At 41.4% G+C, this 21,795-nt stretch overlaps 1 protein-coding gene across 1 annotated transcript in view; it reads right to left on the bottom strand.

The window, feature by feature from the left end:
* Positions 1-21,795, bottom strand: part of VLDLR (very low density lipoprotein receptor) — a 102,572-nt gene that overhangs the window by 16,320 nt on the left and 64,457 nt on the right. Inside the window, exons 11-18 of the mRNA XM_073634913.1 lie at positions 16,309-16,533; positions 15,667-15,785; positions 12,983-13,122; positions 6,531-6,672; positions 4,804-4,950; positions 3,184-3,249; positions 1,909-1,989; positions 1,567-1,736 (exon numbers count right to left, since the gene is read on the bottom strand). Of these exons, the coding sequence (XP_073491014.1) occupies positions 1,567-1,736; positions 1,909-1,989; positions 3,184-3,249; positions 4,804-4,950; positions 6,531-6,672; positions 12,983-13,122; positions 15,667-15,785; positions 16,309-16,533 (1,090 nt within the window). The remainder of the gene's footprint in view (positions 1-1,566; positions 1,737-1,908; positions 1,990-3,183; positions 3,250-4,803; positions 4,951-6,530; positions 6,673-12,982; positions 13,123-15,666; positions 15,786-16,308; positions 16,534-21,795) is intronic.

Raw genomic sequence — 21,795 nt, 5'->3', positions numbered from 1 at the left:
CTTGTAAAACAAGAGAATCTATAGCCAATGCAATTGATGTGGCTTCAGAACAGTGTCCTCTTGTTTTACAAGTGTTCAGGCTGGACTCCTGCAACCTTTAGGGATGGATCCCTTAATTAAAAGTCGAAGTAAATCCTCCTATCGTTTTCAGCCAAGGAAGCCGCCACCTTGGCCTCCGTTTAATCTTCAACTGCCATGATGCTGCACATGTGATCTGTTATGACACCAGCCATTGGATGATTTGACAGTTTGGTTGAGAGGACAACCAATGTGACAGTAAGCATTCCCAGCATGCCAGTAACGTAACTTTTGAAACTTAAATTTGATGGGTTTACTTCCGCTTTAAGTTGCTATTTCCTTGTGCAGACATTAACCAATTTGCCACTAATCACCGTGACCATAAATGTTTAGGTATATGCACGGCTACTCTTGTGGCTCATTTACTATTGCTCATGCTTGCTTACAGTTCTCTCATGTCATGGCCCTTTTGCTTGATGTTTAATTCATGAGCTGTCCCCAGATGGGGACTCCTTGTGTTATCCCTCATTCATGAATACATTTGTGTATGCAGTTTTGAGCTTGGAAGTACTGAAGGAGAGCTCAGTAGGGCAGTGGATGGTGACACTTAATAGGGGAGAGGCTAAGGTCAGTCAGTTGTGCAGTGCTGTGTGTACAGGGGATCACAGGAGAGCAGAAACATCCCTCATATGCACAGAAGGAAACAGGCGGTGACACCTCTTAGGACATAGATTTGGGAGAGGGAGGTTCCCTTCCCTGCACCACTTTGCAATGGGGAGGAGCAGTCCAGGAGTCTGCAGATCGCAATCTACCCGTCAACTGCCCATGTTTGACGAGTTGCTGACTCCCAGTGTAAAGTAATAGGGGACATTTCACATACTTGTGGGATTACAGTGAACATATGGGCAAGACCCCGTTTCCATGACCATAATGCTGGTCACTTTACCAGCCATACCCTTAAAAAGGGATCTGGGTTTCACAGGGATGGACCATGACCCTGGACCTGTATAATACTCTGCAGTGCTGAGATGCAGTGTCATGTCCACAGCACTATTACAGGCTATCCCCACAACGTGGGGTCTGAATACATCTAAGGTTTAGCGAAAATGAATGAGGTTGCACTGCTTCTATTGTTAGATAAAGACAGAAGAGTGGATTGAGAAGAATTGGCTAAAAAAACTTGGCAAGCCAAGAGCAATGTCTCCATGGAGAAGAGATCGATCACCTCAGGACACTAACAAAAAACAGACTCACGAAGTAGGCGGGATTATAGAAGGATGCCATAGGGAGTGTCCTCAAAAGCTTTGCCAGTGTCTAGTCACCTGAAAGCACCAGCCTTAAAACCCAGGGTCTCTGAATATAAAAAGCCTGTGTCCTGTTCTGTAGGATTAAGATGTGTGTTAAATGTGTGTTGAGTCCTGGGTAATTTGTTTTGCATTTGTAATGAATCAACCCTCTTGTGAGCCTCCCTGAGTAAATGACTAAAAACAAGCTCCCTGATATTTTCCTTTCTGTATACTTTAAGAAAAAGGCTTCTGAAATACATACCGCTGGGTATGTGTGTCCCACACTGGCACTGTGTCTTCCAATATCTATTGTGAGGTCCTCTTCTGTGGTTTTCAAGTAGACAGGATTATCAAAATTCATGCTTTTCATGTTTTTCCTTTGCCAGTTCCGCCACATTAGGTAAGCTCCTGTGGCAACCATCACTAGTAATACTGAAACATAACTTAGCGCATTAAAATATTGTAGAACAGCCGTCAAGCCACATAATTGCATCACTTCTGAACTTCTAAAGTATCAGACATATGCCAGTCAATAGCAAGGATAAAGGGTCAATGAACATTGTCATAACTTTTACAAAGTTTCTTATGGAAAAACGGTACTTACAGAGAGGAAGAATAGCCCACGCTGCAGATGAGCCTTTGGTGGCAAGATTTGCTTCATGTACTGAAGTATTACCATTAACTTCTAAAAAAGAAATTGGAAAAAAAACAACAAACAAAACACCACTTCAAAAACATGATTTTTACACCTTCCTGCATATTGTAATACAACATACTCTGAAGTCCGTGACCTAGTTCTATAGCAGTGTCTCAACCATTCAGTCAAGGTAGCCTTTAAAATTATACACATTTTAAAATGTAAAAAACCTTAATCGTTTTACATAAAGCAGCAACATCCACACATTTAGGATACCCAGGGAGGTATTCTTCCAAAGTAAATACACTTTTGCACCCTGGTACCGAGTAGTATTCCAATGTTTTTCCACCCTCAGTCAATGTGACCCTAGTGTTGATGAAGAGCAAACAAGGATGCTGTGCAGGCGCCAGAAATAATCAACCAATGAAGTCATTGGTTGTTGGATCTTGGCAGAAAGAATGTTGTAATGGTGCACAATGAAAGCTTGTGTCTTTGTGTAACTAAAGGGCAATTATACAATTTTTAGTCATTTTGTCGAGGCACCCCTGAAAGAAACCTCAAGGCACCCTAGTTGAAAGGCTGTTTTAAAAACTTCAAGTTTAAAATGTAGCTAAATTTTAGTTTTGGATAAAGTGGAGAGGGATTTGAACACCTGTCAGTTTTCATTACTGTCTGTGGCCCCATTAGGGAGATGCACCCTTTTTATAGGTCCTGTTCACCATCAAAAGTAAAAAGAAAATCCCCAAATTTCCTTGAAAAACAGGAAATCTCAATGGACACAGATGGGAAAAAAAAAAAAAAAAAAAAAAAAAAAAAAAACCACAAAAACCAAACACCACTACACAGGCTAGTCTGAATACACGACTGGGGCAAGCAGGAAAAGCTAAGGCCTCAAAATTGATTGCTAGTCCTACATGTACAATTAAAATGTAACATTCTGCTATATGAATCCTCTTGCATATTGTAAATAAGGTTGTGAGAAGCTGCTTAACATGTAACTACTATATTTTGGGGGGGGGGGGGGGGGGGGGGGGGGGGTGTACTGAATCTAGGTTGGTGTTTGAAACCTAGTGAGCCAAATCCATGTAACATGTATACCACAGACTGATCTGTGCCGAGATGAACCCAGAAAGGGACTCTGAAATACTGCCTTGCCTAAAGCATTGAGCAGAGTTACTGGAAAAAGTCAGTAAAAATGTTGTACATAAGCTTTTCAAATAAACTCTACATTCAAGCACTTACCCCCTGGAAGTGCTTTTTCAGGATGTAATCCTGTAATGACAGCAGTGGGTTCCTCAGCTTTACTACCTTGAAACAAACATAATGTGGATTTAAGTACTTGTCTGCAGATCGTGTGCAAGTGGAGGAAAAAATAAAGGGTGGCAGTGTTCATGCAGTAAACTGAACTGCTAAATTAAAAAAAAAAAAAAAAAAAAAAAACACACGAAAAACAAACACACAAAAATGTGACAGGACAATAACAGGGCAATGAAATCAACTTTGCACAAACATGACAAACACTAAAGAGTATTACAGCTAGTTGTGACACTGGTGGTTATTTACGAAAGGCAAATCCACTTTGCACTACAAGTGCACTTGGAAGTGCAGTCACTGTAGATCCGAGGGGGACATGCAAGGAAGAGAACAGCATTTTAGCTTGCACATGATTGGATGATAAAATCAGCAGAGCTTCCCCTCATTTCAGATCTACCCCTCAGATTTACAGCGACTGCACTTCCAAGTGCACTTTGCAGTTGTGGATTTGCCTTTTGTAAATAACCCCCATTGTTTCACAAAAAAGACAAAACACATTAAGTACAAGTAGACCGGTATGGTGGGGCAGCTTTAAAGGACTCAAACCCTTCACTAAAGGTCTCCAAACGAACCCAAAAATTGTTGGTCTCTAACCTCCAAAAAGATACAGGTACAGACTAGTAAATGTGCCAACATTACAGCTGAAAAGGGCTTTCTACTAGGTTTACTAGACAACACTGAAATGCCAGTTTCCCCACTTTTCAAAATGTAGAGATCTACACAGGCTATATAGAGCAAAAATGGCCCCTTAATACTAGGATATTAAACCTGGACTACACCAACTAAGCATGGGGGGACAAATTCACGTGAGCAGAGGTTACCACTGAAAACTGCTAGTATTTCCTTTGATAGGGACAGATATTCTATAAAAAACAAACTTCACTGTAAAAAATTATGCTGGGCCTACCTACCATTCCAGCCTAATGATCCCTGTCACAAAGGAGGAGATGCAAGGTAGGCTTTCTTGGCTTGTTTACAGAGGGGGAAACCCCACACCTTTTACTGCAGTCTCTGGATCTAATTCAATTTGGCATATAGTTTTCACTAAAGAGGACCACTTCCATCTGCTTAGTAGGTTTACAATAAGTTATTTTACACTAGGTGACCATATTGCCTGTAAATGGTTGACTTCTAAGCCATTTAAAAGCTTTTTCAACTCAGTATACCAGAGACGTCTATGTAGTCCCAATAGCCAGGTTAGGTGAAGACAAGGTAGAGAACCAAAATGTTTGCGCCATCTGTCTCCATGGCAAGATGCTTACTTTCGAGTCACTAGAACAGGAACCAAAAGGACACAATGCCAATGGTAACAGACCACAATAAAAGCTTGAAAGGTTGTAACCCATGCTCACTAAGCAAAACTAATGGAATGGTGTTCAGCTAGTGCATCCCTTCCATGCTCATCCTCAACATGAGCCATATGGTAGCTCTTTTGGATAGTTCTCTAGCAAGTGTTCAACTGGTTTACTAAAAGCTAAAAAAAAAAATTTTTCCCCCTAGAAAAAGAACCCAAAGCCAAATGCACACCTTTCACATGTGACAACTGACCTTTTCTACAGTTCCGGCCATCATAAAGCTCTGAGCCATCAGGACATGTGCAAGTATATTTGGGTGAACGATCATTTATCTGTGGAGCAGGTAAACACAGATACTCACAGCCTCCGTTTTCTAGTCTCTCATTACACCAATTTTTTCCTGTTGGTCAAAGTGTTTTAGGTTATTACATTTGATTAAAAGACAAATGGAGAGGGGGGGGGGGGGGGGGGGGGGTCAGAACACAAAAGTGTTGCACATACAGTTCTGGTCCCAAACTGATAACTACACTTGTCATGCACAGCAACACTGAGCCAGAAGAAGCATACATTAGCCAGAGGACATCCAGGGGCTGAAAATACCAATATATACAGTGGGAAAATTTGATCCCTGCAGTTTGTATGTTTGCCCACTTACAAAGTAATGAAGGGTTTATAATTATAGCTGTATAAATGTTCAAGACAGAATATCAACCAAAAATCCAGAACAAAATAAAACCCAAAAGCTATAAATGAAGTTACATTTCAGTGAGTAAAATAACTATTTGATCCCCAAGCAAAACAGGACTTTGTGCTTAACCAAGGTTTTTCCACCAGGTACTGAGGCAAGACCTTTCTTGTAGTTGGTGACCAGGCTGGCACACATCAGGAGGGATTTTGGTTCACTCCTTTACAAAATCTTTGAGCTGCCAAGAAAACCTTAAGGATTTAGAAGTTTCAGTTCCCTCCATAAATTTTCTATAAGATCAAGATCTGGAGACTGACTAGGCCATGCCATGACATTGTGCTTCTTGAGCCACTCCTTTGTTGCCTTGGCAGTATGTTTAGGGTCATTGTCATGCTGGAAGACCCATCTTTTAGGTGTTCTGGCTGAGGGAAGAAGGTTCTCATTCAAGATTTTACAATACATGGCCCCATCCATTGACCCCTCAATGCTGCAAAGTTAGCCTGTACCTTTAACAGAAACAGCCCCAAAAGCATAATGTTTCCACCTCCGTGCTTAACTGTAGGGATGGTGTTCTTAGGGTCATAGTCCCCATTTTTCTTCCTCCAAACATGGTGAGTCAAGTCAATGCCAAAAAGCTCAATTTTGGTCTCTAACCACAGCACTTTCTCCCAATCCTTCTCTGAATAAATATGTTCATTGGCATGACTGTACATGTGCCTTCTTGAGGGAGACTGGCTGCATTTGGAGGAAGAAAAAAAAAAAGCTAAAAAACTTAACCAAAGAACACCATCCCTACAGTCAAGCATGTAGGTGGAAACCTTATACTTTGGGGCCATTTCTCTGCGAAAGGTACAGACCGACCTTGCCACATTGAGGGGCCAATGTACAGGCCTCATGTATTGTAAATTCTTGGGGGATTCTACTTCCCTCAGCCAAAACACACAAGACCGGTCATGGATGGTTCTTTCGGCATGACAATGACAAAAAAAGATACTGCCAAGGCAACAATGGAGTGGCTCAAGAAGCACATCAAGGTCTTGGAGTGGCCTAGGTAGTCTGCAGACCTTAATACTATAGAAAATTTATGAAACTTTGAGTTGCCAAGTGACAGCCAAGAAACCTTAAAGGATTTAGTGAAGATCTGTAAAGAGTGGATTTGATATGTGTGCAAATCTGGCAACTCAATTTATAACATTTGTATCATGTGTTTTTTCTGGATTTTTGGTTCATCTGTCTTAATACACATGTGATAAAAAAAAAAAAAAAAAAAAAGTCATTCAAATGCAAGGCTTTACCTGTAGGCTGTATGAGTTCATGATAGACTATAATGTCTTGAGCATCATTTAAATTGTTGACCAAGGTTTCAAGCTCGTGTCCAGTAAACTTGTTTGCACCATAGATTGCTTCATTTTCACCATCCACCCAGTACACACGATCCTGCACAATTCAGAAAAGAAACTATGGCAAGTGGTAGGATATATATATTTTTTTACACTAAAGGATAAGGTTTCAAACTCTCCAGCACTCCCATAGCCATCTTGTAAACTGGCTCAGGTAGAAGAAAACCATAAGCATATGGCGGTATTGGGCATGTGCCTACACAGGCACTTATCACAAAGCAGCACTCGAGTGCCTGAAACCTTAATATTGGTATTGAATTGCCATGGAGGAGTTGGAGTCTGGATACTAAACTGTGCACTTAAGACCAACTTAACTAATTATGAACCATCTGATTGCTTTGTAACCCATTTCTCAACCTAAAACTGGCCTTATTGTGCATGAACATAAGTCTTCAGATCAATGCCCAGGACTTGAATACATCTCCATCCTAGGCCTAGTCTGCACCCAGGGCTCAGACTTCACCCCAAATTCTGAAAAATCCCCACTTTGTCAGGTCATTCAAATGCCAATTCACTACAGGCCACAGAGGCTCTGGATGACAAGGCACAGCACTTTGTCTTTAAAATCAGTCTGAGGATTTCAAGATGAACATTTTCAGACACCAAAAAGGTGTGTACAATTCAACATTGTCTGCCTAGGTACTTGGTCCAGTCAGGTTTGCTTAATAATGCAACTACTTCTCCATTACCGCCTTCCAACCAATAGTTTACTGCAATTGAAACATGCTACTTACAGCCATGGCTGAAGTAAAGTTGCAGGCAACCTGTTGAAAAAGCAGAACTGCAAAGTTCTATAGAGCTCATTTCTAGGCTAGTTGCAAAGAATGCTGCACATCTAAACCACACAGGAGGGGACTATTACAACAAAAGACTGACTATAGCAAGGAAAAAAAAACATCCACTTGGAATGCTTTAGCAAGTGCGTCAGCATATCCTGTATATTGTACTTTGTTCTAAAGCTTGTGAACTCCTTGAAAGTCTATGGGGGTTATATACTAAAGGCAAATCCACTTGGAAGTGCAGTTGCTGTAGATCTAAAAGGGGACATGCAAGGAAAATAAACAGCATTTTAGCTTGCACAATTGGATGATAAAATCAGCAGAGCTTCCCCTCAGCTCTACATCACTGCACTTTCAGTGCACTTGTAGTGCAGAGTGGATTTGCCTTTAGAAAGTCAAACCCTATAGTTGACCTGAAAGGAAGAGTATGCTCTTGAGAACTGAAGATCCTTTAAGTATATGTTGAACATTTAATGTTTTGGGTAGAGATGGGAAGGGTTGGAACCAGTGTCCAGTTTTTGCCATTTATGCATGCTAGTTAGATTCATTCTTACCTCATGAGCAAAGTCACCAAGACAAGAATTTTACAGTTTATGAAAAATGGATAAGGCCACCATACACACAAACCAGACTTTTGGCTTCTTGTGCATTCCATGTTAGAGCACAGTACAGGAGTTCACAGTCTTGCAACTCGGTGTCTAGTTAAGTAGTTTGTAGTTTTAGTAGCTTGTAGTTTTCATTCTACCAACTGTTCTATGAGGCTGCAGGACTTCTGACCCTGTCTGGACTAAATCGGTTTGATCAGATGCTTTGGAGACCAGAGGAGAGGTCTGGGGCCTAACAGACCCCAGCTCTCCCAAAAAAGGACCTGTCACGGCTCAGGCTATCACAAGGGATGTTCATTCCTTGCGATAGAAAAAAAAGTTGATTGCTACAGAAAAAAAATTTTTTTTTTTTAAATTGAGCAACCCCCATCTTCCCATGCACAAATGTGAACATGCATGTAGGTCTTGCATGCATATGTAATTGTGATTGCAACATTCATGAGGCATTGCCATGAACATCAGAGCGAGAGCAATCGTTATAGCACCAGACCTCCTGTAACTAAACTCAACCTAAACTAGAACCTCAAAAGGCTTTTAAAGCATTGCCTATGGATAATTTAATGTACCATAGTTTGTTACAATTCCTCAGGCTTGCGCAATTTCAAAGTGTAACGTGTTTGCTGTCCATTTACTTCGTGTAATGCCATCTTTTAGATTTTAATAAAAAAAACCCACTCCTGTGCAAATATCGTGTGACTAGTCGAGGATGCAAGACTGGTCCAGACCTTGGTGGATGGCAAACTCCCCCTGTTGAATTCTTGGGGCTTGGAGTTTAGAACTAAATGGATGCAATATCAGAAATTTCAAAACATACATTCTGACACAAACTTCCCATTAGATAGGCCATTAACAGAATTTGAACGATTAATACAAGAACAAAAGACCAACTCATGTTCTACCTGCCATCTGTAAATATTTGCTTCCTAAATTCTGGTGAAGAGACCTACGTAACCAAATGGGAAAAACTGGAGACGACAATTCCCATTTCAGATTGGGAAAAAAGTAGTTCATCACATAAGTTGTCCCCATTAGCCAGACATCAAGAAAGAAAAACTATAAAAAATTTAGCTAGGTGGTATCAATGCCCAATGGCCATTCATAAAAGTTAATATTGATAAGCAAGATATGTTGGAGATGTGTTAATGCAAGAGGCACAATGTCGCATATATGGAATTTTGCTACATGGATAAAATGTTTCGATTTTTAAGTTCAGCTTGGTGCAGATTACCCCATTTGGGTATGTATGCATGCACAGTGGATAAAAATGTCAGGTTTCTGATGGGAAGAGTTCTGAAATGATTGCTCTCATTTTTACACCTTTAGTTTGACTGATAAAATGTACAACTCAGTTGAACAAACTGAAATCTTTTAGGTGGAGGGAAGTAAAAAAACTAAAATATGGTTGCATAAGTGTGCACACTTAACCCTTTCACTGCCAGGCCCTGTGCTCCATTTTGTACACTCAGGTGGCCAGACCATTTTTGCAATTCCTTTGCTTTTTTTTATTTTTCACTTCTAGCTTTCAGAATTTGTGAAAGACCCCCCAAACCATATATTTTCTGAAAGCACATGATCAGTAGAAGGTGCTACTGATTTTTTTTTAGCCCCCACGGTATTTGTAAAAATGTTATCAAAACCAATATATTTGCAAAAAACACACTAAAACCATTAGATAAAAACACAGCTAATTTTACAAAATTCCTGCTAAATCCCTAATATAAAAAGCTTAATCTGTATGGAGTTGATAAAGTAAAAATGTTTACATTGTACCTTTTTACAAAATGGTGAAAAGCAAACGTACGCAAAAATGTAAATATCCAAATTTCTCTAAAGATTTTCCCTTATAGCTTTCAGAAGCTGTGAAAGACCCCCAAAACCATATATTTTCTGAAAGCATATGACCTCAAGAATGAATATAAAAAAAAAAAAAAAAAAAAAAAAGAAGAAGTGCTACTTTTTTGGGCCCCTCAATAATGTCACAAAATGATCATAGCACTATGTTCACTAAAAAATAAAAAAAAAAAAACACTAAAATCATTAATATTGCACATAAAACTTAAAAAATTCCTGCTAAATTAATACTAAAGCATCATTCACATGTGGCATACTAAAGTGTACACCCATGTTTACCCGCACAGGGATGCACAGGTGTTCCATGCATTCCCATACAGGCAGTCCTGTTCATGTCAATTGGGATGCAATGGCTGCATAGGCATAGCTGCTGTTTCCAATCTGCATTCAGGCCATGTACCCACACGGATGTCAGAAAGTGTGAGCTCAGGGACATGCATGGATGTAAAATTGGAACCAACGGCTCGGTTCGTGCAGTTGCTATATCCCAAATGGCAGCAATGGGACTGCCTGCACAGAGATGCATGGAACACCTGTGCATCCCTGTAAAAGGTACACTGTATGCCCTGTGTGAACAAGGCTTAGGCCCCTTTCACACAAGCACACCGATCGGGTCTGCCTGTGTTTTTCAGGCGTGCCCAATCGGACCACCCATTGTTCCCTACGCATCCGATCCAGTCCGCTAAAAACAGACTGATGGGGATTCCATTCCCCATCTAGCAGATCGGATGGCACCCGATGAAACTGGACAGGCAGTCCATTTCCATCTGACCATCCCATTGAGAACAGCAAGAGGTGTCCGCTCTGCATCAGCGGAGGGGACAGTGACCTGTCAGCCACATGCTCATGACACATCTGGGACACTGGCTAATTATGGTGGCTGCCAGGGGTAATCAGTGCTGGGGGGGGGGGGGCAGTTTTAGATGGAAGGGTGCAGCTGCGGCATGGGAGAACGGTCACATTAGGGGTCAATAACTGATCAGCGGGTTGTAATCTGCTGATCAGAGTTATAGAATTGTTCAGCAGGGTCTGCCAAACAATTCTGATATAAGCCTATGGTCATTGAAGCGACCACAAGCTTAAAAAGGAGGTCCGTACGGACTTGGCCACCTGTGGGCACTTCTGTAGGTCCGTAAAGTGTACAGACTTGGCAGTGAAAGGATTAAACACTTTGTTGAAGCTCCTTTTGATTACAACACTCAGTCTTTTTGGATACGAGACCATCAGCATGGCACATCTTGACTTGGCAATATTGTCCCACTCTTTGCAAAAACACTCCAAATCTGTCAGATTGCGAGGGCATCTCCTATGCACAGCCCTCTTCAGATCACCCCACAGATTTTCAAATAGGCTTCAGGTCTGGGTCATTCCGAAACTTTAATCTTCTCCTGGTGAAGCCGTTCATTTGAGGATATGGATGCATTCTGAAAGATGAAGTTCCTCTTAATGTTCAGCTTTCTAGCAGAAGCCTGAAGGTTTTGTGCCAATATTGACTTGTATTTGGAGCTTGACTGTGGGTATGGTGTTCTTTTGGCAGTGTCCAGTGTTTTTGCATCAAATACATCTTTTGGAATTATGGCCAAAAAGTTTAACCTTGATTTCATCAGACCGCCACATTGTCCCACATGCTTTTGGGAGACTTCAGATGTGTTTTTGCTAAAATTTAGCTGGGCTTGGATATTTTTTTTTCTGAAGAAAAAGACTCCATCTTGCCACACTACCCCATAGCCTAAAGTCTGACATATGAAGAATACGGGAGACTGTTGTCACATGTACCACAGAGCCAGTACTTGCTAGATATTCCTGCAGCCCCTTTGTTGCTGTAGGCCTCTAGGCAGCCTCCCTGACCAGTTTTCTTCTAGTCAATTTGAGGGATGTCCAGTTCTTGGTAATGTCGCTGTTGTGCCATATTTTCTCCACTTGATTGTCTTCACTGTGTTCCATGGTATATCTAATGCCTTGGAAATGCTTTTGTACCTTTCTCCTGACTGATACCTTTTAACAATGAGATCCCTCTGATGCTTTGGAAGTCCTCTGCAGACCATGGCTTTTGCTGTAGGATGAGACTAAGAAAAAGCTCAGGCAAGACCTACTAGAACAGCTGAAATTTGGGGTTAATCAGAGGCACTTTAAAAATGGTAGGTGTGTACCGACTCCTATTTAACATGAGTTTGAATGTGATTGCCTAATTCTGAACACTGCTATATCCCCAGAAAAAAAAAAAAAAAAAAAAAAAAGGGGGGGGGGGAGTTCTGGAAGGATTTGTGTTTTTTTACATCACAGAAACCTGACATTTTAACAGGGGTGTGTAGACTTTTCATATCGTATCTATGTATGCAACTAGAAACAGTGATGTTCTTTGCAGGCCCTGCATCCAGCCATTTCTGTCATAGCGATCTGCCAGACTATGATGGCTAACTGTACAAGACAAAATTAACAGACCAGTAACCTGTCTTTCAGGACCCAGCTCTTGTGGAACAACTCCAGCTGAGGCCCTCAGCATTGTTGCGTTGATGTAAAAAGGCCTTGATTGCAGTAACACAAGACAGGTTCCAACCGTTCCTTACTCTAGAGTAGAAGGGTTAGAACTTGTGTTTTTTTACTGCTATGCAGGGCTCCCTTAGCTCAACGGTTCTCAATCTGAATCCTCAAGTACCCACAATGGGCCATGTTTTGGAAACTGCCCTTAGATAAAATAGCTCTCAATACCATGTCACGGATATTGATTTAAAGCAGCTGTGCAAAGGAAAAACCTGAAACGTGGCCCACTTGGGGTACTTGAACAATGTCAGGACAGAGTACCTCCAAAAAGCACAGACAAATGCCTTTTAGTAGAATAGAAAAAGGCTAGAAGCTGTCCGATTTGCCTGACCGTTTAAGATTCTTACTAGTTGTATGCTGAAACTTGACAGGACAGAAGCCGATGAAATCTCTAGTGAAACCCTGGATAGCTATAAGATAGGAGTTTTAATCCTTCCCCAGCTTTTAAAAAAAAAACGCAAACATTTTTAAACCCTTTCTACCTTTCCCCATGCTGTCCAAAACAATAAAAGTTTTGGCTACACACACTAAGTGATGAATAGCCAATTTTACTACATGAAAGATAAAATACCTCAAAAATTGTAAGGGCAAGGGGATAAGCCAGAAATTCATGCGATTTCAAGATAATCCGGCGGTCCTGGCCATTTAAATCCACACTGCAGAGCTGGTGCAGCTTCAGATCAAGCCAATAGAGACGACTTTTCACCAAATCTACGGACGTAAAGAAAGTTCTATTAGAGCAAAAAAGGAATTCACATTTCACAATGCTATTGTTAAAGACAGTTTTAAATTCCCTGTAAAAATTTCTCTTTACACTACAAAAATCAGAGGGGAGAGCCTCATGCCCTATACTGAACTCCAGGAAACAGATTTTACTGGGGGGGGGGGGGGGGGGGGAATTGGCCCAAGTGCATAGTACATGACAAAGGATTTACAAAAAAAGCAGTTCTACCAAGGAGTAGACAACAGGCCCACATAACCAAATAAGTCAAAACTCAGACTGAATAATCCACTAGGAAGGGACTTGTATATCAAGATGGAGGCCATTACTCTTTTGTTTCCAAGGTTATGTGGCACAGAGGGCAAGTAAGCACCTGCGAATACAGTTCTGGAGCACCAACCACAATTTAGAGACACACACACATGATGCAATACTGCCCAGCTCAGTACTCTCAATTTATTTATTTTCTGGACTTTGTTTTAGGCTCACTTTTTTGTAAAGGGAAAAAAAAACCCATCCTTTAGACAGGTTTTAACAACTTGTCTGGATTTACCTGGCAATGTTGGTGTGAGGCAGGAAGACCCTTGAGGGAACTCTGGAAGTGCAAAGAATCCATGTTCCTATAAGCAGCAGTAGAGGAAAGGTACCCATTATGGCCAGACCGGGGAGATAAACTCCCTGGAATGTTTTGGAACCGGAGGGAAGGAAGAATATATAAGGTGAAAGGCAAAGTCTACCTTTGGGAGACCATCTAGTCTTTGTGCAACACTTTAAAAAAAAAAAAAAAAAAAAAACTACTTCCAGGATTAAAGGCTACCATCTCACTCCACACAAGTGATGGCTACCAGAAAGGTCAAGGGGAATGCCCCCAGAAAGCAACCCTTTGAATATCCAAAAAGTCAATAAACAGATTAAAATCCCAAGGGGATACAGTGGAATAGATGGATGGTATGGTACTCAAGGTTAACTGGTGAATGAGATTGAAGGACAGGACACATCCCACTGAGTACTGCAGGATTAAAGTTCTTGCCTTACAAACAGCAAGACAGCCCTCCAGGTGTGATTTACCAGACATCCCATGTCCTAGCTTTCAAGAGGGTAGGATTGACAGTCTAAAAAAAAAGGCCCCTTTCATTGAGAACCGAGACTTCAGCAGCTAGATTGTAAAAGCTAGTGACCAATTATCAGGATGGCACATGGGCTGTTGGGACAGTAGGTCCAGAATATACAAAAGGGTCCACAGAGCATCTGCCAGGAGCACCATATCATTCGGAGTCAATTCAGTGCAATGATGATCACTGGGGCCCCTTCTCAATCATGCACAAAGGAGGCAATGGCAAATCTGGGGGGGTCAAACTAATCCCATAGTGTCAGAGCATTCAAGGCAGATGCTTGAGGGTCCCTGGGCTAGGTGACAAACCTGTCCATTTTGGCATCGGAAATTCAATTTGGTGTTCACCCATCTGTGGGCAAGGGGGTTCAAGGACACTTCCACACATGGAATGTGGATGACAGAATGTAAGTACTGCCCCATAGAAGAGAAGTTAGCTTCCCTTTGAACAGTGTGAGTTCCGTTGCCTCCTTGTAGGCTAAAGCTGTGGCACTGTCTACCTGGACTCATCAGGTGTCCTCGCAATAAAGTCCAGTGTCCATAAAACAACTTAAATGCCCTGAGCTTCAGAATGCTGATTAGGTGGAGCTTCCTCTGTTGCCCAAATTCTTCTGCACTTAGCCTGTCATGCTGAGGAGCAGTCCTGAAACCCATCATGAGAAATTACTGAAGGAGAAAAAAAAAAAAAAAAAAAAAAAAAACACCCCTTCCACAACTGCAGCACTGGGTTGAAAATCCACCACAAGACCCAAGACCCTCGTACAAACAAACAGAGGGCTTCCTTTGGGCTCAGAGCCCTGGCATCAGGACAAGGTCTGTCATGCAACAGAAAGGTTCTGGACAAGGTTGTGTCAAGCTTCAGGAATGGGGGTTGGGGTAGTTAACCACATCATGGCTTCACTCTCCACAATGGACATACCCGGAAGCTGCATGAAGACCTGCAGTGGCTATGGTGCAGCTGGGCGATCGGAGAAAAAAAAAAAAAAAAAAAAAAAAAGGGAAAGGTTATATGTGATGTTTCTGTAGCCTTATTTCGGAATGTCCAATCAAATTGAGGTAGTTACATATAAACATCCATAATGATTGAAATAAGCCCTGTGTCCACTACTGTATGATCAGGAAAAATATATGGACTGACAAGTTTAACTAAAAAGAAGGGCACAATGCAGCACAACTGTTATAGATAATGAGAAAATGTATACTTAAAAATAAAGCCGCAGGGCATTCTGCCAACTGCCTGCATGTCCCAATGACCACACAAGAAAAAAACAAAAAAAAAAAAAAAAAAAAAAAAAAAAAAAAAAACACCCCCCCCCCCCCCCCCCACACAAAACTCAGGAGGTTCCCATTCTTGCCAAAATCTAAAACTAAGGAGATTTGTCCAAGTCAACTCTTAAGAAAAGCTTTACATAAAAGTGATTACCCAAAACAATTCCACTTGGGCGCTGGATATCTGTTGTAACCAGTGGCTGTCTGTCTATTCCATTCATTCCGGCCTTCTCAATCTTGGCAGCTTCTCCCCAGTCTGACCAGTAGATAAATCTGAAATTAAAAGTCAAACGCAAAAAATAAACAAAAAACCCCTACACAAGCTACCACTGTGTCCCACTCTTAGTTAGCTCTCCACAAAGGAAGCCAAAATGCTTAAAGCTCTGCACATCACAAAAGGAACAAGGCAAATTAACTTAAATCTAAGGGTTACAGCATTCTTCACCCTCCCATTTCCCCACACATACTTGCTGCTATATTCATCTGTCAGTGCCCTAAGAAATACTCTGGGTGGGGTGAAGTGAAGATAGGACCTGGACCTTTTTTTAAGTTCATCTACCAGCTCTACGCCTTTAGGCCTAGGGACTCAAATGTCTATAGTCACCCATGGACAAGAGCTAGATAGACTAGTCCCATTGGATGACTACGAATCCAGAGTGAAAAATTACTACAGTCCAATGGGGCAAAATATCCACAATGGCGCATAGCCACATTATCCATTTGCTTTAGTTCTCATAAGGGAAGGAACACAATGACTTGCTAAGTCTTAATTAAAGTTACAAAAAAGACAGATTACCCAGATATTGGATCAACAGCTATGGATGATGGATCAATCAACTCTGTGCTGAATAAGACCCTCTTTTTAGAGCCACTGAAATTGGACACGGAGATGGTCTTCAAGCCAACATCTGCCCAATAAATGTTCTTGTAGACCCAGTCAACAGCAATGGCTGCAGGAGTGTTCAGGCCTTCTACAACCATTATATGGTGTCCTATTCTGTCACGGATATCCACTGAAGCTCTAGGAGAAAAGAATTTTAACTGTTAGCAGCTTACACACATCAGCATGAAAAAAAAAGTCACCAAACTGTTTCATAAGCCCATATTTTCCTCCATCCCCACACTGCATATGATCCCATTGCGACTACAGGATATGCCTGGCAAATTGAGGTGCAAAAGAACTGACAACTCCATGTAGCAGCACAAATTATGATCCCCCACTATGGGTGCTAAACTTTAACTAGGAGGAGCTATAAGTAAACATTGTAGAGGTGGGGAGAAAAAAAAACAAACAACCGGCAAGTAGTAAAGTCAAAGGCTCAGAAAAAAATTGCATTTGTTGAACACAGTCAGTAAAAGCACAAGGCAAGGACCTTAGTTTTCAAGTTATTGTTTTCTTAGGATACAAGCCAGGATAATACTGTATAAAGTAGACTGCTGACTCTGGAACAAAGAAATGTCATACACAAGAATATTGTTAAGATACAGGAAGTCACCCCATTAACCTTTTCCCGACCGGTTCCAGTACATATACGGCGGCAGGAATAGCTCTCCTGCATGCATCGGTGTATATGTACAGTGGCTCCTTTAAGTGCATAGCAGGCACCCACTGCACAGCAGGGGACCCAATGCACATAGCTGTGATTGTGGGCACAATATCCAGATAGGGGATTTGTGTGTAAACACACAAATCCTTGTTCTGACGGAGGAGAAACAGATAGTCTGTTCCTACTAGGTAGGAACAACGATCTGGCTCCTCTAGTCAGTCACATCCCCTTACAGTTAGAAACACCTAGGGAACACACTTAACCCCTTGATTGCCCCCTAGTGCTAACCCCTTCCCTGCCAGTGACATTTACACAGTACTCAGTGCATTTTTATAGCACTGATCACTGTATAAATGTCAATGGTCCAAAAAAAAAAAAAAAAAAAGTCAGTCTGCCGCATTCCTGCTAAAAATTGCAGATCGCCACCATTACTAGCAAAATATAAGCCATAAATCTATTCCCTATAACTTTTGCACAAACCAATGTATGCTTATTGCGATTTATTTTACCATAAATATGTAGAATACATAGTGGCCTCAACTGATGAAGAAATTTGTTTAAAAACTTTTGGGGATAGCAAAAAAATGTTTTTCAAAATGGTCATTTTTGCGCTATAAACAAACCATAGGTGATCAAATACCAAAAGAAAGCTTGATTTGTGAGGAAAAAAAAAAAAAAAAAAAAAAAAAAAAAAAGTCAAATTGTTTGGGTAGAGCGTCGCTCAATTTTCAGTTAAAGCGGCATAATGCTGCAGCTCAAAAAATGGCCTGGTCATTAAGGGGGCAAATCCTTCCGGGCTGAAGTGGTTAATAAGACTACCTTTGTTTTTACATGAAAATGCTTGAGGCCCAGAAAGCTGAAGTGGGTGTAGGAAAACTACTGTACAGCATGTGACAGGTTTAAAAATTTCCAAACATAAATAGCTTTTTCCAGGTGGAATTGCCACCACATGTCTTATGTAATATGGGGGTGGTCCAGACCTGCTGTTCTCTAGCACAATAACTCATGTAGGATCATTTGATGCTGGAGGAGTGACTGCCTACAAATCCTCAAAGGTCTAGTTTGTTCTTAAAGAACTAAGCTTTCTACATCACCTCTCTGCCTAACGCCAGACTCAAGACTGTCTCAGACATCAACTATAGATGGTCTAAGCTGACCAGGTGCAAAGAGGGAAATGTGGAATTGATCTAAGGCTCCCAAACTAAGAAACAGAACTACAAGTCCTTTAAAACATGCTAGATGCCAGTTCATTGCTCATGTAGTCAAACTCACTCCGTGGAAGGAGAGACTCTTGCAGGACACTGCAATGGTCAGTCTGGCAAAAAAAAAAAAATAAAAAATAAAAAAAAAAAAAAAAAAGTGGGAAGACTGTTTTTGATGATCGGTAAGAAGGCCTGGAATAGGACAATGTAGAAACACCAACTTGGCATCCTGGTGAATGGTCAGGTGAAATGGTATGCAACAAACCAAAGACTCTGGACCAGAAACCAATCAGCCGTGGGCATAACCAACTAATGTGTCCCCTCGCTGGCCACAATTCCAACAGAGGTGCCTCATGCGTTTCCTAAGGGCAGCCCGCGATGGAAAAGTGCATATGGATAAAAAGTGATTGTACCCAAGTGAAGATAAGTCCCACCAGGAAAATGCCCAAGGTCGTTCCATTCGTGAGAGAAAAACTTGTGGAAGGAATGATTAGGATTTACAAGTGGCACAATGACAAAAATGAAGGAACCTATATTAGGCAGAATTTGTAAGTAGTGATGAACCTTCTTGGGCAAAGTTGTCATTTTAAATCACGTTAATGCTACAAGTCAAGGAATGATTAGGCCATTGCCAGAGGTCAGCGAGTAGCAGAGGAGATTAGCTGTAAATGAGGATGAACAAGTTGAGGTTAAGTGAAATCCAAAGTAATCCAAGGAGGTGCCCAGCAGTAGGGAAAATGTGATTGAAGGCACAACACCAAGTTAGCCAGGAGATCAATATTTAAGGCTGCCGTTTGAGGTGTTCACATAAAGTCATGAAGTATCAGAAAACTGCTGTAGGAGTACTTGTAAAATTTGAAAGTGCTCCAATAGGGGTTAGTTATAACTAGGAGAGCGTCATCTGACTAGATTTACCTTAGCGAGTGCCAGCATGTGGAATTTCAGTGATACTGGGAATGTCCGAGTTTTTTTTTTTTGCATAAGACAAAAGGGAAGTGCAGAAAAGTAACCAGCATACTTAACTGATGGAGAAGGAGAGGAGTAAAGAACCTTAATCCAAGCCAAAATGGCATCTCCAAAGCCAGCACATATTGAAAAATCCCACGAGAGGGAATCAGCCTTGCATTTTATAGTAATGTGAATGAGATGGATTACCTTATAGACATGGTCTCTGGCCTGCTGACCTGAACAAATCCCACCTGTTTTCTATGTATGAAATGAAGCATCTATTGATTCAAGCACTCAGGACTTTCTCTAACATTTAAAAAAAGGTATTGGGCAAGACTTCTTGGCTATTGTAGTAATGTGGGCCCCAAGTGAGTCTGATATGGGCAACAATCAAAGTTTCATGGAACTGGAATTTAGCCAGGTAGGGAACCAGGAGAAATGAGAATTTTTTGTAATACATAACTGGAGAACCCATTCAGGCCTGGTGCCTTAGAGGGTTTCAAGGATTTAACAAGGAAGAAATTATTCGAGCCAGAGACCTTTGTGTGACAGACCCAACCAGGACAGGGGCTTTTGGAGGGGACTAGGGGCAAGCTTTCTACCCACAGATTATGGCCCGTGGAGGAGATTGGGGATCTAGTCTGCTTTTACAGGTCAGAGCATGGAAAGAAAGAAAAAGAAAAAAAAAAAAAAAAAAAAAAAAAAAAAAAAAGTTCAGACTGATCCAATTGAGAGAGCAGATCATTCTCTGAAAAACGCTGAGCGTGGGGCTTGGATTAATTCTCTGAATAAAGACAAAGCTTTTCTTCTGAAGTGGATGAAAAAATATATTAATCTTGTACAGGTTAAGTCCTCATGCACACGGACGTTTTTACAGCTGCTTTTTTGAGCTTTTTTTGCAGCTTAAAAAGGCCTGTCTATGTTAGTCTATGGCTTCATGCCCACCTAGGCGTTTTTGAGCTGCAAGTGGCATAGGCGTTTTTAAGCTGTAAAAAAACCCAGGACCAGTGGGTTCTGAGAGACGTTTTTCAGCTGTAAAAACACTCTAACGCTGAAAAACGCTCAAAAACGTCATTCACCAACTTTTTTTAGCGTTTTTGATCCATTGAAAAAAAAAAAAAAACTCAAAAACGCTAACGCGGAAAAACGCTCAAAAACGCTAAAAACCGCTATTACAAAAACGCTGAAAAAAAGTCACTGCTAAAATACTGGCGTTTTCATAACTTTTTTTAACAGCCTGTGTGCATGAGGGCTAATGGTCAGGGGGAAGTCTGGTGGCCCTCCTGCAGACTGGGTTGGAGAAGCCTCTCCACAAGAAATCAATATCCCACAAGAAATCTAAGATAAATGAATTCCACTTTTTCAGACTGCTGGAACATTGTATGAGTTTGGTCTTACGATTTTTTTCTAGTAGACAGATTACACAAGTGAAAAAGCCAAACACCTGAAAGACCAAATGTGTAATGCTGTGCACTACCTCACTAATCAAAGCAGTTGGTGTCTGGCTGTTGATTAGCTTACAATTAGAACACCATTGGCTGTTTATTGGATGGTGGTTTGAAGTTTGCATTGTCATGCAAATATCCAAGAGGAGAATGTCCTCCTGTGGGGAATAAAGTAGGTGTCTGAGTTTTAAGAGTAATTCCTTTGGTTTTTACTTCAACATTGTCTGTATGATGCTGAAGGGATTTGGATGGCAGGAGGAACTGTTGGTGGAAGCACCCAGGCGGTCCATCACAATCTTTTTTTCATTTAAATGCAGAGGACTCATGGTCTGCAGCCAACAGGCTTGATCTGTAGGGAAGGAATCCAGTTTATTGTAAAGAGGAGAGAAAATTCAAAGCCCAATGTAATGCAATGGGTCAGAAGACCTCCATCACGTGTTCACAATTGGATAGTCTTATATGGTCTGCCAACGAATTTGTGCTTAGAAAGCATAGTTCATCTTGTTGGCATTCGTGTAAGACTTATGCTTAGCCCACCATAGGGCTTTCAGCACTCATTGTAGAGAGGTCTAGCTCCACTGAGTCATTGGCTTTCCTATTGGCTGCAGTAGGGCGTGCCTTCCAGGCCGCATCTGCAACATCTAGGATGGATGTCAATTCCTCCATTCCTGTGCTCCCCATTCCACTTCCTAGAGGCAGCAAGCTGGATAAGGTGACCATAAATCATGGCTTTGTGGGCCTCCCATAAGATCCTACCATTTTCAGAAAAATTGTGTTTGGATATGAAAGATGACCGGGTGAGGCCAGAGATCAAATGATAGGCCTCATGCACACAGGGCAAAAAAAAAAAAGCCTGAGGCTGGACAAGAGTGTCATGACCAGGGAAAAGTTGGGATAGAGAGCCTATGTACTAAGGGGTAAGTGATTCAGAGGCATGAACATACAAGTCAGCATAAACTTATGTGAACTGGAATAGAAAAGTAAAGTGGAGATCTAGGCTGAAGTTCCCGCCAGACATCCACAAAGCCAAAGGCCTGGAGGAAAGTGAAAGGCCTCACCATACCCCTGTGTGGGCTCTGGAAGTGCGGCGCCCATAGCGACTTGCCGGCGACAGTCATTCCATAAGGCAGGACACTCTTCC

Source organism: Aquarana catesbeiana, linkage group LG01, assembly GCF_042186555.1.
Source record: "Aquarana catesbeiana isolate 2022-GZ linkage group LG01, ASM4218655v1, whole genome shotgun sequence".
In the NCBI taxonomy this organism is placed as follows: Eukaryota; Metazoa; Chordata; class Amphibia; order Anura; family Ranidae; genus Aquarana; species Aquarana catesbeiana.
The sequence above is the reverse complement of the archived record's forward strand: the minus strand, read 5'-3'. Positions and strand labels throughout refer to the sequence as shown.